This window comes from Arachis hypogaea, chromosome 16 (genome assembly GCF_003086295.3).
Source record: "Arachis hypogaea cultivar Tifrunner chromosome 16, arahy.Tifrunner.gnm2.J5K5, whole genome shotgun sequence".
NCBI lineage: Eukaryota > Viridiplantae > Streptophyta > Magnoliopsida > Fabales > Fabaceae > Arachis > Arachis hypogaea.
In genome coordinates, this window is record NC_092051.1 from 26,713,819 (window position 1) to 26,731,677 (window position 17,859).

The following is a 17,859-nucleotide window of genomic DNA, read 5'->3' on the forward strand; positions in this document are numbered from 1 at the left end:
CTCTTGAATCTAGTCCAATAATCATGGAGTGACTCTTGGTCCCTTTGCATAATACCAGTGATTTTCTTCCGAATGTAATTGGTTCTTTCCAGAGGGAAGAATTTGTCCAAGAAATTCCTTCTCAATGAATCCCAATTGGTTACCACTTCGTTAGGTTGAGAATAAAATCACTCATTTGCTTGCCCCTCAAGAGAGAAGAGAAAATCAAAGACCATAACAACAACTTCATCAGAGCTATGTCTCCTAACAGTAGAACAAGCCACTTGAAAATCCCTCAAGTGTCTAATAGGATCTTGGCCTGGCAATCCATGATACTTAGGCAACAAATTAATCAAGCTATTCTTCAATTCAAAATTAGCATCTAAATTCGAATACTATGCTTGTAGTGGTTGAAGAACAAGATCCGGTGCTTCTTGCTCATGTAAGGTGATCCTTTGAGGTTCCGCCATATGATTATCACCTGCAATACTTAGAGGTATGTCAATAGTTCCAACGAAAGAGTAAGAAATTTTTTCATTGAATGAGAATTCTAAATCGTTCTCAGATTTAACTAGTGTCTCGGAAGGTTCCTCAAAAGAGGCCGATGTATTAGCCGTATAATTCAACCGACGTCTAGCTTACCGAATGTATAGTAAAGTTCTTTCAAGTTCAGAATCAAATTCATCTAAACTAGGATCCAGTTGTGACCGAGTCATTCAACTTGAAAACCTTAAGCTCATGCATTATGAAGACTTAAAATAAAATCAAAATAGAGCAAGTAAACTATGTACATTATCTACATATTCACATAACCAACACTAAGACACACATTGCAATCATTTCCCGTCAACAGCGCCAAAAACTTGACAGAGGGTGATCGTCGGTCTAGAATTTATCAATCCAATTAGACCCAATGACTCAAGATCACTCGATCTCTTTTACCTAGGCCAAGAGTATAGAAAACTACTCCATAACTAGTGAAAATATGTTGTCAAACACTTGGTGTATAATGGTTAAAGACATAGCTATATTACAAAATTAACTAGAAATTAAGGCTACCAACTAATAATTATCAATAATGTCAACTCAAGTAAAACCATAAAACATGAAAAATATCAATGCATTAATGAGAATTCAAGATTAACAAGGTTCACAAAATGAGAAATAAGAGAAAACTAAGGAGAAGATAAGATCACAACACTAACAAAGGAATTAAGCAAAATTAGAGCTAAAGAAACTAAAATTAAGACAATAAAACTAGAAGTAACAAGCTCGAATTCAGAAATTCAAATAAAAGATGATCAAAAGAAACTAAAACTTAGAAAGAAGTGAGATTTTCTCTCTCTAGAAAACAAAGAATAAAACTAGGCCGAAAACTATCTAATTCCCTATTATGATTGTTGTGTGTTGTCTCTTGGTTGACCCCCTATCATTTTCCCTTCAATTGGCATCAAACTGGGCTTGGAATGGGGTCCAAACCCCTCTGAAGTTGTGACTCACATGTTCTCATTAATGAGGCACGTTTTCATCAGCTTGCATACGCGGCAAGGATGCTCGCGTACGCAAGGGCGCACGAACTCAAGGTCGCATACGCAGCCAAGGTGAAGGAATCGATAGGTCTATGGAAGGGCACGTGCAACCATAAATGTCACAACCATAAATGTCAGGTCTATGGAAAGGCACATGCAACTAATTACAAGAGAAATCAACAGTCGCGTTATAAATATCTCATAAGCACACAGGAATAAAACCTAAAAAAGCAAATGAATTCTATGTGCTACAGGAAACCTTTAGCATCGCTTCAATGAATACCTCTGATTAAACAGTTGATGCCATAGTGCTAAGCTCCGTCGCAGTCCATGTAGAAAGCCAGACTCCGATTCTTGACAATTCTCAAGTTTACCATGGTTTAATTTCTGGAAGTACAATACCTGGAGCAATCACAGACACAATTTAAGTGTTGGGATGCAAGGGTAAGTCAGATTAAAAATAGCATTTTGAATTAAAAAGGTTACTGGCAAAGCAAACATGCAACTCTCACAGGACTTGTTGTTTTTAAGTTGATACTTCTTGATCGTCTGTTCTAACCAGTTAAAAATATACAAAAGCCAACGGTATCTCCCCAGATCAGAAACATCAAGTATTGTATCGATGTGCCACGGTCGGACCCAAGAACATTTTCAGCACGAGCAGGATGAAATACCTTCTGAACTCCATCCTGTTGTCTGCAGTATCCATAGCACAGTGGTCGACAAAATGCCTAAGTTGCAATGATTTTCAACCGGTGAAATCTTCTTTGTAGTGCAACATGAGCAGCATTCCCGCAGTCGATCGATGGGAAGTCGTCCACTACAACATGTAGGTTTATTAGTTAGTGTAAGATGAGCGGTGGAATAGGTACAACAAAGAAAAAACCATGGAGACCGAAACCATTTTAGCCGATTAAATGTTGTTTAACACGGAAAGTTATACTCACCACCGGGCGGGATTCCGAAAACACGCTAAAATAGCTCGGGTTTAATGCAGATGTTTCCATGATCTACAAGCAGCGTGCTTGTTTCAGTGTTGTAGGCTTTAGCCAACGAATCCATTATATCTTGTTTCACAGGACGCCTCAGGACTAGATTTAGGAAACCAAAACTCATTGCTTCTATCTCCTCTAGCTTTGCTTGGGTTTGGTTTGTTTTCAAATCTTTGAACATATCCGCAATGTAGCATGGTGAACACCTTGTCTCCAATAATTTCTGTCAACATACGACACGACTATTAGAAGCAAATAAACTGACAAACTAAAAGAAGAACACAAATTTGTGAATGATGTAATACCGGCTTTTCCATGTCTTCAACGTGGTTTTCGACAATAGACCAAAAATTAATTCCAAGTACGAACTTGTCTTTTATTCCTGAAACTCAACTAAGTCAGAGGTACAAGAATAGAAAGAAATAAAGTCATTATACATCAACCTGTCAACCTCTATTATTGAAATGGAGAATAAAGAACATTGAAGTAAACCAAGTAAACATTTTTTAATAAGATGATTATGACTTATCAAATCAACGACAATATGGACATGGACATCATGCAACAAAGCAGCTTCGAATCTCATTTTTCAAGTTAGCATTTATTAGATGAAAGTAAAATATGTTTGTATTAAATTGCATATTTAATTGATCATATGTTCCAAGCAATTTAACCCCTATGGAATCACCCTAAAGTTTTGGGAAAGAAAGTTTGAAAGCTGCTTGTAGAACAATAGGCTGATGGATCCCTACATATATAAAAAGGTTTAGCTCAACCCTATATATAATTTATTCAATCCAAACTTAATGAATATTACAACACATACAAATCATTTGTGAGTCTTTTTACACAGTATCAATTTCACGTTCTATGATGTTCGAAATGTCTGTCTCTAAAAAAAGGATTTTACTATGCACTTAAAGTATCATCACACAACACATGGTCAAAAAAAGATTGATTTAGTATTGATCAAACTTTACATCAAGCACCTTCCCAAGAACTTCAATGTCATAGTTAGAGAGGGAACCTCTATCAACACAGCAATATTGGAGTGGAGAACAAATTCATCACAAAGAGAAAAAATAAAAAAAAAATCAGAATAACTTCGATATTCAAAGAAAAAACAACTAAACAATAACAAATTCCAACATCCAATTACTTGTTTTAGCTTAAAAAAAATTCAAAGAATAAATTGATTTTTCACATACAGTCATTTGAAAGCAACATCCATTAACCATATTCACATCAAAAAACAACTGACGTAACAAAACAAAAACCAATTAGTGAAAATCATACATATTAGGTGAACCAAGGAATGGCCAATAAAAATTAATTTTTACTCGGCAGTACAAATCACCGCAACACATCACTCTGAAGACACATCTGAAGTAAAATTCAATTGCTGCGATTACAACTAAAACTTTTCCTTTGCCTTTTAATTCAGCAGTACAAAACATCACTCCAAATTTATAGTGATAACTACTAGATATTTTCAAAACCCAATTATACGTTGACTACATTCAAAATCATTTTCAACTCGGACATATAAACACATACGAATTAATTCTCCATTTTATTAAGAGAATCCACAAATTAAAAGAACCATCTTGCATGTGTCAAATCCTATGACGTGCTCACAAAACAAACCCGCGCAACAAACTATGTTTATAAAAATCGTGAATTACCATTAACCTCTTATCGCAGCGCTGGCACCGGAGGAAAGACACGCTGCGCGACGCATCTCGTCTCGGACACGAGGCTGGGAGAGGTGCTGGCAAGGGCTGTACAGGATTGGCAGCAATTGCGCTTGATAGTTCCTCGGAGACGTAGGGAGACTTCAGTCGCGGCGTGTGTTGAGGTGGAGTAATGGGAGGCGCCATCGAGTGGGACGTCGAACGGGTGGATGTGCCTTCAAAAGAGGGCTGATGGCGACATGCAATAGAAGCGGCAGCACTGGGGTGGTTGCGAGGAGCAACTCACGAGGGTCCTGACCGGCGTTCCGACGGCATTGATTACGGTTGACAGCGGGTTGTCAAGAGTATATATTTTTTTGCAAGTAGAAAAAAAGACCGCCTCAATAGAGCTGCTAATAATTATTTACGCATTTATTAAACGAAAAATCGTATTGAAAAAATTGTGGACTTGTGATCGAATAAATGTCAAGAATACGGGTGCTAATCGACACATGAGCTCATAATATGTACTAAAACTAAAGGCAACTACTCTTATGAAGATGCCAAAAACATCTTCTCATGATGATCTTTGTTTTAAAAGTGTAACTTATTTGTTTAGCAACACTTTGAATAAAGATAACACTTTTACTTCAAATAAAAATCCAGCCCTACAATCTATCATCTGGTCAAAATGAAATATCTTATATGATGACAATCATAAAATCTTCATTGGAATAGCCACCCTAACTAAATATGTATCATTCTTGCTTGGGTATCATTTGGCCGTCAAAGACTATTCGAAAGAACGGTTGCGCGGTATTGAAAGGGAGGAGTTGGAGGGATGTAACTGCACGGTAAAAGTGTGGATAATTTAGGTTTACAATAATAAATAAGAGACATTGGGAATGTAGTTTTTTTTGGATGAAATAGACTTTAGGATCGAGCCTAATGAAAATTGGGCAAAAGTTGGCAACACCCTATTGGTAACATAGTGGAATTGCTCACCAAATTAGTGCGTCAAAACTTACCTCTTTTTTGTCCTTATTCGAACTCTTCCCATAGAAAGGTTAAAACTCCAGGCAGAAAGAAATGTGCATTGTTGCTCGTTGCACATTCCATCTAAATGGTACATTTTAAACAAAACGGCACCAAACCTTTTTCCTTTTTATTTTAGGGTTAGAGTTATGCTAAATGAATACTAAAATTAACCATCAAAATCAGTCATAAATATAAAATACATACTGTAATATAAATACATATTGAAAATAAATTAAATCACACATATATTTATACGTAAATACATTGATAATTAATTTTAATGATTAATTTTGATATACAAATAGCATTTCTCTTTATTTTAAAAGGAATGCCATTTTGTATTCTTATTCCTTATTAATTATTAGGAAACTAAATTACTCAATTGTGGCAAGAAGTGTACGCACCTACACAGTTGCTATTTCTAAGCCACATCAGTCTTGATCATCATGTGAGAGTCTTGAGGCGGAACCAAGAACTTGAAGGGGTTATTGTTCTTGAGTTGCCTTGCTTGCTCCCTTGGGAGGCCATATGAATTCGCAACCACCTCCTCCGGCAAGTTCCATACGATGGAGTTTTCACCGGCGAGGTTGGCCATGCTGGGCCTTGAGTTTGTCTTGAATGCCACGTATTCGAAATTCTCGCTCTGCGACCTCACAGCTACTGCGAAGTTCTGCGGCAGCACCAGCACGTGACCCTCTTGAAGCTCCTCGTCGAACACTCTGTTGCCATTGCAGTCCACTACTTGTACGTGTGCCCGTCCGTTCAATCCATATATGATGCTGTTTGCGTTGAGATTGTAGTGAGGAACAATCATTGCATTCTGCATTAAAAAATCCAAAATTAAAGGTGTAAATAAATTAAAATGAAGAATATTTGTGATATGTGATGAATTATCGAACACGTACTCTGTAAAGCTTTCCATATTCAGCACTGAGTCCAAGCCAGTTGAGGATTGGGAGTCTGAGATCGTTCACATTTCTAAGGATACCAGCTTGAGGATTGTAGCTGAATTCGGTTGTCAATCCTTGAAGGTTCTTCTTAACAGTTGCAGTGCAAATAGTCTCCTGAATCCCATTGCCCATTCCTCTTCCATCAAATTCCTCTCTTTCAGGGCTTAAGATTCTGAGGGCTCCCCTGACTGTCACAATGGGTCCCTGTTCCTCGCGTTCGTTCTCCCCCCTTAGATTTTGCACTATCTCCCTGTCAACTTGGAAGGCATGTGAGAGGAACTCCGGAGTGAAGCCGCTGAAGATGTTTCCACCTTCGCCTTCGTGGTGGTCACGTGGGCTAAATTCCTGGCTACGGGGACCACCGTGTTGATGTTGGTACTGTAGGAATTCTTGCTCTTGTTTCCCAGCCAAATTGAATTTCTGTCACGTATTATTGTTAGTTTAATAGATAGATCATGACTAGTACATAATTTTGCAAGCACAACATATATATAAATACCCTGGGGAAGTAGTCAAGTTGGTTGTGGAAGCTGTCGGTGTGCATAAAACAAAGGGTAACAAGATCGGTGTCTTGGTCATTGTACATCCAGAAAGCAACACCATGGGGCACCGCGATGAGATCACCCTCTTTGAAGCGCTGCACCTTTTGGTGCCTTTGGGATCCCCGATGATTTGGCTCTTCAAATGTCGCAGGACAACCGGGGAATATCAACCCAAAGTACCCGCTTCCTGATACATATATAACAATGCAAGCACAAAGGCAACATTATTATTTAAATGAAAAGAGAACAACTAGGGAACCAAAAGCATATCAGCCAAAAATCAGTCAAAATGTGTTTGGACTCCATGAAAAAACAGGTTTTGGTTTGTGCTCTGTTATTCCAGGAGCAGTTTTCAAACATATTATTCAAAAAGTGATTCTAATTAAACGGTTTTGTTTACTTTTTGGCTTATCACCTTTTGGTTCCATATACTTTTCCAAATGAAAAACCTTTACTATTTACTAAAATAGAGAAAGAAAGAAAAAAAAGGCATAGATAGAGTAGTGACCTTGCTGGATGAAGATCTGCTGGGGAGCATTGGAGTAGTAAGGGCGGCGAAGGGCATTGCGGCGGAGAGTGCAGCGAGAGAGGGTGGCTCCGGCACACCGGAATTCCTGACTCTTGGGGTTCCAAGTCTCAATGAAACCGCCTTCCGAGTCAATGCGGTTGTCAGGTCTCAGAGCATTGAGGCGTTGGAACTGGCACACATTCTCCTCCGCCTGCTGCCTGAAAGCAGAGCTGCTAACTCGCAGAAGCAGCAAGCAAAAGCAAAGAGAGAGAGCCAGAAGCTTAGCCATGGTGGTTGTTAGTTGTGGAGAGGAGAGCATGACGAATGAGTAATTTATAGGTGAGAGAGGAAGGACACGTAAGGGACACTCTTGACCTCGCATGGCTATGGAAGCCTTTCTGTGTTACACCTCATCAACAAAAATTTATTTTTAGTAGGCTTTTATACTGGATATATTTGATAATCTATTATAATATTAGATGAAATTGATTACTGTAGTGTTGATTTCTTAATATTACTCGTTTGATAAAAATTAACTCCTAAAAAATATTCTTATAAGATAAATTAATTCCTTTTAAAATAATAAAAAGACAAATCCGTTTCATAAAATAAATTTTAGAGGATTTCTAAATCGATAAAAATTTATTATTAAAGTGTTCAATTTAAAATCTTTTAGAGACCAATAATTATGTGTTTATTCTTCTAGTTATATGTTGTGGCTAAACTTGGATTCTAGCTGTGTATAATATTAACAGGCTTTGTAATTTAGTTGATTAATAATTCATCAACTTAGTATAGCTAACTTACACCACAAGTCAATTAAGTTAGCCGAGAGTTGGTTAGAGAAAGTTGTTAGATGTCATGAAGTGAGCGATAGTTAGTTGCAGTTTGTTATTTAAGCAGGTGATTGAGATAAATTACGAGGGTAGTATGTAAATTAAAGTTCAACCACACTATTCACTAGTAAGATTTCACCACTCTGTTATTTAATAAAAAAAATTCTCAACTCTTCTCTTCTCTTCTTTTCAATCTATTTCTCCAATTCCTATTCACAAATTGCCCAGAATATGATTTTCCACATATATATAGGATGTCTTCTATATATATACACAATTATCTGTAAAAGAAATTCAACACTGAAATTTGGAAAGAGAATCTTAAATTACTGCACCAAAACTTCTCTATTATTCAAGCACTTGCTGCACAAGGTTAACTCGGGATTAAAAAAGGTGCACTACTCATTTTATGTTACATCTCAATTTCACATGTTAAACAAAAAGGCCATCCAAGCCCCTTTGTGTATATATATTCTCTCATATCTTATTCATTACTACAAAACTACGTTATTTATTCAGTTGTGGCAAAAAGTGGGTGGACATATAACACACACATACATACATACATGCATGTGATGCATGCATGAAGAGCAACCCTAAGCCACAGTCCTGATCATCTGAGAGTCTTGAGGTGGAACCAAGAACGTGAAGGGGTTATTGTTCTTGAGTTGCCTTGCTTGCTCATATTGTAGGCCATATGAATTTGCAACCACATCTTCCGGCAAGTTCCACATGTAGGAATTTTTGCCAGCAAGGTTGGATATGCTGGCCCTTGAGTTTGTCTTGAATGCCACGTACAAGAAGTGCTCGCTCTGTGACTTTGCAGCCACGGCGAAGTTTTGTGGCACCACCAGCGATTGACCCTCTTGAAGCTCCTCGTCGAACACTCTATTGCCATTGCAGTCCACCACTTGGACATGAGCTCCTCCGTGCAATGCATATATCATGCTGTTTGCGTTCATGTTGTAGTGAGGAACAAACATTGCATCCTGCGTTCACCACACATAAATAAAATATTAAAATTAATTATTTCCAATTTTACACCATTTTAATCTTAAGAATGTTTATATAATTAAAAATGCATATGATAAACAAATATTTGTATGATTAATAATCAAAATGGTCTTAAAAAAAATACATGTGCAAAATATAACAATAAATTGAATCAATTGGTAGTTGTTAAATGATGACTGTGTTACAAAAGGATTCATCTCACTCACGATTATATAATTCATAACTCAGCTCAATTTAAAACATTTTCGACAACAAAAATGTTTGTTGTACACTAAAATTAATCATTGTGTATTTATGTATAAATATTAAAAGTGTTATTTATATACTAAAATCAGCTACTAAAATCAGCCATTAATGTATTATTTGTGTATAGATATATGTGTAGTTTAATTTATTTTCAATATGTATTTATATTTTAACATATATTTTATACTATTGGTAACTGATTTTAGTATCCACTTAATATAATTCTATAAATATATATAATTTAATTTATTTTTATTTTGTATTTGAATGTGTATTCTAGCATAATGATTTATTTTAATTTATGATTTTAGTATACAACTAGCATAATTATTTTAAGGATCAAATTAACTTTGTTTTTTGTAAACTATATATTAAATAAATATTTGTAGTTTTTCTATACTCTAATCTTCAAAAATGAAAATAGATCTCTTCTTATATCTTTCAATCATAATAGATATATATATATCAAAATTAATTATTTTATATTAAAAATGAATTAAACTGTGTATATATTTTTACATAAATATATAATAATTAATTTTAACATATAGATAATATTTTTGTCTCTGTCTTAGAAGGACAGAAGTAAAATGCAGAACTTAGAAGAAAGAGAGTACATACTACGTACCCGATGAATGGATCCATACTCGGCACTGAGTCCGAGTCGATTGAGGATTGGGAGGTCAAGTTCGTTTACAGTTCTGACGCTACCAGCTTGAGGGTTGTAGATATCAGCAGATGTGGATTTGCCAATGTTCATCTTAACAGTTGCAGTGCAAATGGTTTCTTCAATGCCGTTGTTGAAGTCTTTGTCGCCTCTTCCAGGTTGTTGGTAGCTCTGCCTCCACTCTGGTGGAACTAAGATGCTAAGTCCTCCCTTTACTGTGACAATGGCTCCTTGCTCCTCGCGTTCGTTTTCTCCTCTTAGGTTCCTCACTATGTCCTCGTTCACTTGGAAGCCATGTGAGAGGAATTCTGTTGAGAAGCCGCTAAAGACGTTGCCGCCTTCGTTTTCTTGTTCTTGTTCTTGTTCTTCTCCTTTTGGGCTTTGACGACCACTTCGTTGCTGGTATCTTAGGAATTCTTGCTCTTGCTTTCCAGCTAAATTGAACCTCTGTTATGTATTGTTAGTTGTTGTGAATTAGTATATCTATTTATAAAGTAACGTGCATGAATGTTATCATGGTATGATTTATCACAGAAAAAGAGTGATAACAGGATTCACAACATTTGCAGAACATGATTAAAGCAAACTTGAACGCTGTATACTTGTGGTCATAATAAGTTTAAAAGCTTTTTATATACCATTGATGTAGAACATATTAAAAGAATGTGATACCACTTGTTTATCAAATAAAAATTCAATAATTAGAATTGTGACTAGCACTGCTATAATCATAGGTCTAGTTTGGAGTTCAATTCGGTATTTTTGGTGATAATATAGCATATATACATGAATATATATATATATATATGAAGATTTCTTGTGCTATATACACATTAAGTTATATGAAGTTTTCTTCGTGTGAAATAATAGTACGCATTATGTCATGCAGTTTAATTAAACATGTTAAATCAATTTTCAACTAATATCTTGACATGTCACTTATCTGAATACATACCCTGGGGAACTGGTCAAGTTGGTTGTGGAGGCTGTTGGTGTGTAAAACAGAAATGGCAACAACATCAGTGTCTTGGTCGTTGTAGATCCAGAAAGCAACACCGTGGGGAACAGCGATGAGATCACCCTCTCTGAAGCCGTGAACCTTTTGGTGAGTGTCCAGTGGCCTTTGGCTTTGGTCCTGCCCTTGAAAATGTCTTGATGGTCTTTGGAATTGTTCAGATCCCTGAATTGGCTCTTCAAATGTGCCAGGACAACCAGGGAATATCAACCCAAAATAACCACTCCCTGTTTATCATAATACACCAACACAAAATTTACACATACACTACACTAGATATGCATTGAATAATACTAGAAAAAAAAAACCTAAAACTATTTTATTCATAATGTAACATTTGTTATACATCTAATATTACTTATTTACTTTAACAATAATTAAGAAGTGCAGAATAAAAAAATTTTGAACTATTTTAGCTGATTTTTATTATCTTCTAAATATTTTTTTTATATATTATCCTAATCCAACAAATCATTTATTAAAATGCATATTTTTTAAATTCTACATGAAAAAGTATAGAAACCAACTAGAATATAAGCCAACTTAATCAATCTTTTTTTATTTTTAATTTTAAAATTCAAAAATTTAAGATAGTAAAAAATTATTATTATTATTATTATTATTATTATTATTATTATTATTATTATTATTATTTTGTAATAAATCTATTTTTTTAACTAATTGGTTCTAATTGACTAGGCGACTAGTTGGTTCTCTAAACTTTTTATAATCTAAGATGTGAAATTTAAACTCTAGACTTTAATATAGATTAGACTAAAAAGTTATTTGCATAAGCATAATTTTAAAGTGAACCTATAACTTTCTTTTGTTATTACTTTTAAGAAAATAGTTTAAATTTAAATGACAGAGTAAGGACCTTGGTAGATGAAGATCTCCTGGGGAGCATTGGAGTAGAAAGGCCTTCGAAGGGCGTTGCGGCGGAGGACGAAGCGAGAGAGGGCGACGCCGGCGCACTGGAACTCCTGGTTGTTTGGGTTCCAAGTCTCAATGTAACCGCCTTCAGACTCAATGCAGTTGTCGGGTCTCTGGGCATTGAGGCGCTGGAACTGGCACTCATTCTCCTCCCCCTGCTGCCTGAAGGTGACGCTGCTAGCTCCCAGAACTAGAAAGCAAAAGCAAACAGAAAGCGCAAGAAGCTTAGCCATGGCTGCTATGATTGTTATTGTTGTGGTTGTGAAGAGGAGAATGAGAAGCGAGGTGATTTATAGGGGCAGGAGGAGGGTGAAGGAAGGGACACGTAGGAGAAGGTGGGTGTGGTACCCTGAGCATTTGGGACACTCTTCAGCATGCATGGCTATGGTAGCCTTCCTGTCTTACACCTCATGAAGCACGATTATTGGGGCATGGAGGTAAGGTTTTGGTCTCTGCATGCAGGCAGTAATCATTGATCTTTAATTGCAATATAATGGAGGAAACAGCCAGGGACCACACAATGGTATTCCACTGTTTTTCTTCCTAGCTACCTTCTTCCTTTCGTTTTGCTTCTATATCACAACCGAGAAATGCCACAGGGCGAATAGAATTTAATTATTGTTTATTAACTGTGAGTTTACTTAGCACGTGTATGTGGTGTGTGTGGTTGTATACCTATAATGGATTATGGGCTATTTCAAAGACAATCAAACAATATTTTGAGAGTGAAATAGAAGTGACTATAAAGAAAGAAGAGCGTAAGAGGTGATTGATTGGTTTTTTTGTTTTCATCTAAAATACGTGAATGAAGAAGAATAACAAAATATTCACGGGGTCAAGAATCAGGTGTTGCAGTTGTTATTAATCGATTACTTATAAGTTATAAAGAATGGCTTGGAGTTAATTCTAATAATTGTTAGATACAATTTCGAAGATGACTATAAATTCAATTGCTTTAATCTTGACTTTTTAAGTTTCTTTTGTGCTTGTTCTTTTGAATTGGTTGTTTTATACTTTTTATTTTATTTTTATCGTGTTGAACTTCTTTATTTCAAAAAAAATATGTTAATAAATTATTAAATTATTAAAAATAATGATAAAAATAATAAATTTGACTAATACTTACTATTTCTTGAACAAATGTGCAATTTGTATATATCCAGTACAAATTGATTTATTTATTTTCAAATACTGTTGCATATCTCGGATACTGAGTCATCAAATTAATTTTTTGTGCTTCAGTATTTCATATGTGAACACATATTTAAATTAGTAAACACTCTATAAATCATATATTTTGATAAATATTAAATTTATGTAATTTAAATATGAAAAAAAATTCATTACCTTTTGGGACAAAGCAATAAAGTATTTTGTTTTCAATTGAAAATATTTCCAAATAATTTAACGTGGAAAATCTGAAAATGCTGAAAACGTAAAAACATTGTTTTCATTTTCATTAGTCTTCCTTAAAACATTTTTAGAGAAAATATTTTCAATAATAGACAACCAAACATACTTTTAAACTTCTTTTCCATTTTTCCAAAAGTGAAAAAAAAATTAAAAATGGACAAATCAATCACACTCTACTTTTCATTGAAAACGTTTTCTATTATACAGCACGACTACATGGTTCTATGTATTTTCAGTTTTAAATTTTTAATTGTAAATGAAAATAGTTAAACCAATCCGTAGCTTCTGGCCTTCTGCGCAATTCATTGATTCCTTGATAATGTTTGTTCCGTGCGTATGCTGAGGTATGACGACTTCCTCTGCTGTTGACCAAGCCTAGATAGAAGAGTTATATGACGGCTGGGCTTGAAACACTGCGGCGGAAGCATTTACAAAAAGTATTCCCATACTCAAATAAGAATATGAAGTAAGAAAAGTGGTAATAATAAATCAGAACGAGTTATGTGACCTGTCTTACTCCAAAGTTATATAGTTTCGAAATTTTTCGTCTTTGCCAAAGTTATCCATAAAGATAGCGTTTGACTCGTTAGTTGTGATTCCAAGCTTTATCTGTTTTGTGCTGAGATATTCGTTTATTATGGTTGTCGAAGTATACGTTACGTATCACTGTTCATTTGCGTTTTTTCATTAAGCTTTCCGGTTAAATCTTTCATAGAACTTGGAAGTTTTTATGTGGTAGAACCATTTAAGGCCCCTTAAACTTGAATTTTCAAGTCAGAGTCATTTTCTTCACGACAAATATGACAAGAGCACAAAAATTAGTGGACAGTGGGTTTTAACTTATCCCTTTCCTCTCCTTCCTCTCACAGGCTATTCTCTTCTTTTTATAAGAAAAATGTATAGATCCAAAATAGATCCATCCAATTTGGATAGACTGTTTAATTAATCTTTTTTTAAAAAAATAATTTAAATAATAAATAGTTATATTAAAAATAATTTATAAATAAATTATTTTATATTTAAATTTTTAATTTTAAAAATATTTATTTTATAAAAATATAATAAAAAATAATAATATTATGAAAAAAATTATTTTTTTAATTTTTCTATAAATTCCTAAATAACCTTTTAAAAAGCTACAATTTAATTTTAAAAATTACACCAGACATTAATTTAATTTTAAAAATTATACCAAACATTACTACTATATTTTACAAGTCAAAAACTCAAAAAAATTACTTTTTAAAACTTCTCAATCGGTCCTAAAAAATTCATGTATTATTACTATTATTAAATTTCATTTGCCTGCTTGCTTACATGCATACTGATAAAAAAAAATCTCCACGTCAAGGGAAGACCATCAAAATGAGGGCATGTGTAACTTAACATCTAAGAGAAAGAGACGAAGGATATCAACATCATGAGAAACTAGCATGATCTTACAAGGATTAAATATCATAATCTCTTGGTGATATTCCTACTAGATACATATAGGAAGTCAAGAAACCACCAAGTTAATAGCCTTGGTGATTACATAGGTTATGACTTATGAACATAGATAAAACATGATGTTAGAAGAAACATGCCACCTTTTACTTTACTCACTCTCTATTGCTCGAGGCTAGATACGGCGTTGCCCTTCTCATCTGCCTCATCTAGTATTGTGGTTTCAACGTGATGACCATCCCCATTGGCTGCATTGGCTTCAACACCGTTGGACTTTTTGGGAAGCTTTCTTTCAAGTTCCTGAGCAGCTTCGAACTCTTCGGACTCATCCTCTTCAAATCTTTTAGGAAGTTCAATAGGATTTTGAACAGCTTCCGCATCATGCTTTGCAGTGTCAGCATTTGGAGGCTCTTGTGCCACAGGCCGTTGAGCAGCCTCCAACTCCTCGTACTTGGAAACTATCTGCTGCAGCTCATCATTAAGATACAAAGCCTCAAAAAGTGTCTCTTCATCATCTGTGGTGCTTTCCGCAATTTCCTTCATGATAGAGAGTGAGTGCTTGCACTTGTCCAGCAAACTGAGAGTTAAATCTTCCTGCGAAGGAACGATAAAATTGTAAATTCTATCAAGAAAATGTTATCCCACAAACTGGATTACATGGGGGGAAACACATCATTTTCTATCTACAACCTATCTCCATTTGATCCATGCCCTTGCATTTAAAAGCAAGTAACTGATTCGGAATTTCGATCTTCACAAATATAGAACATACAAAATCACCATGAAATGTGAACAAAACACCAATTTATTATACTAGATAAGAATTAGACCTTCAAGGTTTTGGGCTCTGCCTCAGAATTTATTATGCTAGATAGCAATTCAAGACTGTTTCGTGCAACTACAAGAAGCTCTTTCTTCTCTTCAGCTGACATGTGTTGGAGACCGGAAGAAAAAGCTAAGTCATCCATAGAAACTAGTCCAGCTTCGGGAACAGGGTAGCTTGAAGGAGGGTCTAATCCCTGTTGTTGAAGATAAGACCCTAAATTGTGAGGAACACCGGGCGAACTTCCTCCTCCTACATCAACTGGTTCAGCCCTTTCTTGCAAACTCTGCCATCAACCACAGAAAAATCAGAACTCAGTTAAACCCTAAAAAAAGAATGTAAAGCGCTCCAAAATTAAGCACTTCATCTTCCCATGACAAATTCAATTCTGTCATTCAATCACATTTAACGATGCAAAACATTATAAATCCCTAAAAATCAAGAACAGAGATCGCTGAATCTGAAAAAGATGGACTAACCGTGTAAGTTTGACGAAAGACAGGGAGATAAGCGAGATCCTGAGACTGGCCCCAAGCCCTAATGAGGTGAAACGCCCTGCGACGAACATTGGGATCAGCTTGAGGGTTATCAAGGAGCTTGGCGAGCATTTCATCGAGAAGCTTCTCGGATGCGATCTCGGAGAAGACTTTGTCGCAGTTCATGGCGGAGGCTTCGAGAAGGTCAAGGGTGAGTGAGTGAACGAGTGGGTTCTTGTGAGAGAGTCTCCTCTTGATGGCCCTAACAACCTCAGAGCCGTTGAGTTGGTCGGAGTTGATCATGGCACAGATCCTGAGGTTAGTGCCCCAATTAGGGTCCGATAGGGTTTCAGAGGTGGCGTCTTCGACCATCTTGGATTCGGGTGTGGGTGCCTGGAGCATCTCCTTCACCTCCTTCATCTTGACGCTCATCATTCGCCCCATTTGGGCCCCACTCGTCATCAGCTTCTCGCCCAGTTGAGAAAGATTCAACTTGTCCATGGAGAATGCTACTACTTAGTTCTGCCTGGGAACTCAAAAGGCCAAACTTGGAACTGAAAAATCAAAATGCTCTCCAACTTCGTTTTGCTTTGGGCAACCTTTGTCCACGTTCTTTTATTTGGGCAGCATGATTAGGCGTACGTGTCCAATCCAACGTTTTCTTTGGCAGCATGCTTAGCGTAGTGTCATTGGCCAATCGTGCTGATTCAGCAGCCTTTGTTACAAGGACCAAATTTTAATTTGAGCCAAATTTTAATTTGATGTTTCTTATTGAATAAATTATTATTTTTTATTCATAAAAATTGAAAATATTACAGAGCTATTCATAGAAAAAAGAAATATCATTTATGTTTATAAAATATGATTTTTATACAATAAAATTATTTAAACATTAAAAAATTATATAAAAATTCTAAATTATCCTTATTATTATCGTTTTTAACTTTTCATTGAACTCAAAACAGATTAGTACCACCTAATGTCCTTGTAATAAATCAATTGTCAAACTTAAACAGGCCATGTGGAGAATTGAATAAATTGAGCAATCCTTACCTAAGTCAAACTCTAAGAGACAGGGGTGAGCTTGTTCTGTTTCAACTCTGTTTCGGCGAGAAAAATATTAACTACGGCAGTTGCTCTGAAAGTTCGACGACTAAGAAGCTGATGTTGATGGTGACGTTGCCGGCAGCTCGTTGGAGTAGAAGAGAGAGTGAGAACAGGGGCTGAGTTAGGGTTCGGTGGAGGAGGTGCAAGACTGGTGAGTGGCTCGCTGGCGGTGGTCTAGACCGAGAGAAAGAACGACTGGGACGGTGAGGGTGGCTCGGGTTCGTCGTAAATGGTGGAGACGACGGTGGTTTGCGGTGGTTCTGGCGGTTGGAAGTGCAGACGACGATGATGGCAGGGTTGTGATGGTGGTTCGGAGGTCTCTGGTTCTTGAAGAGGAAAGAAGAAGGGGAAGAAAAGGAGAATGAGAAGTGAATTAGGGTTTGGTGGTTTAAAACATATGGCGAAAGAGACAGAAAGAGAAAGAGTTCGCTACATTTTTGGTTCGCAACGGGGATCGCGGTGGCGGCTGGCGCGATGGCCCATCGGTGGCACTGGTTGGGTGATGAGAAGAAGGTAGCCACGATAGGTGAGGGTGGTCGGTGGTGAAGAAAGGAGAGACGGGGCACTGCGGCTCTAGGGTTGCTGGCGGTGGCGAAGCAAGGGCTGGTGCGAAGGTCCTCTAGTCGGCGAGGGCGAGACAGGAAAGGAGAGAAGGAGGGGTGGCCAAGGCGG

The 17,859-nt window shown here is 36.4% G+C and overlaps 3 protein-coding genes across 10 annotated transcripts; all 3 read right to left on the reverse strand.

Annotated features, from left to right (window-relative positions):
- Positions 1 to 209: 209 nt before the first annotated feature.
- Positions 210 to 7,525, reverse strand: LOC112758692 (arachin Ahy-3-like). 8 transcript variants are annotated; one of them, XR_011874122.1, is made up of 9 exons: positions 7,212 to 7,525; positions 6,661 to 6,890; positions 6,117 to 6,581; positions 5,616 to 6,031; positions 2,806 to 2,882; positions 2,456 to 2,723; positions 2,183 to 2,328; positions 1,792 to 1,910; positions 210 to 460 (listed from the first exon to the last, which is right to left on the reverse strand). XR_011874122.1 is itself a non-coding variant. In XM_072220135.1 (5 exons), the coding sequence occupies exons 1-4, from the start codon at positions 7,498 to 7,500 to the stop codon at positions 5,633 to 5,635; spliced, it is 1,383 nt and encodes a 460-aa protein (XP_072076236.1). In that variant the 5' UTR covers positions 7,501 to 7,525; the 3' UTR covers positions 4,735 to 5,020; positions 5,616 to 5,632. The 8 variants fall into 8 exon arrangements, 2 of the variants coding, with proteins under 2 accessions (XP_072076236.1, XP_025663195.1); XR_011874120.1 differs by having other exon boundaries at positions 2,021 to 2,328; XR_011874119.1 differs by having other exon boundaries at positions 1,792 to 2,328.
- An 828-nt stretch (positions 7,526 to 8,353) lies between these two features.
- Positions 8,354 to 12,204, reverse strand: LOC112758694 (arachin Ahy-3). The gene is made up of 4 exons (NM_001376213.1): positions 11,867 to 12,204; positions 10,930 to 11,216; positions 9,936 to 10,421; positions 8,354 to 9,036 (listed from the first exon to the last, which is right to left on the reverse strand). The coding sequence occupies exons 1-4, from the start codon at positions 12,153 to 12,155 to the stop codon at positions 8,644 to 8,646; spliced, it is 1,455 nt and encodes a 484-aa protein (NP_001363142.1). The 5' UTR covers positions 12,156 to 12,204; the 3' UTR covers positions 8,354 to 8,643.
- A 2,543-nt stretch (positions 12,205 to 14,747) lies between these two features.
- LOC112758696 (TOM1-like protein 2) lies at positions 14,748 to 16,775 on the reverse strand. The gene is made up of 3 exons (XM_025807412.3): positions 16,084 to 16,775; positions 15,612 to 15,890; positions 14,748 to 15,375 (listed from the first exon to the last, which is right to left on the reverse strand). The coding sequence occupies exons 1-3, from the start codon at positions 16,579 to 16,581 to the stop codon at positions 14,944 to 14,946; spliced, it is 1,209 nt and encodes a 402-aa protein (XP_025663197.1). The 5' UTR covers positions 16,582 to 16,775; the 3' UTR covers positions 14,748 to 14,943.
- Positions 16,776 to 17,859: the final 1,084 nt, after the last annotated feature.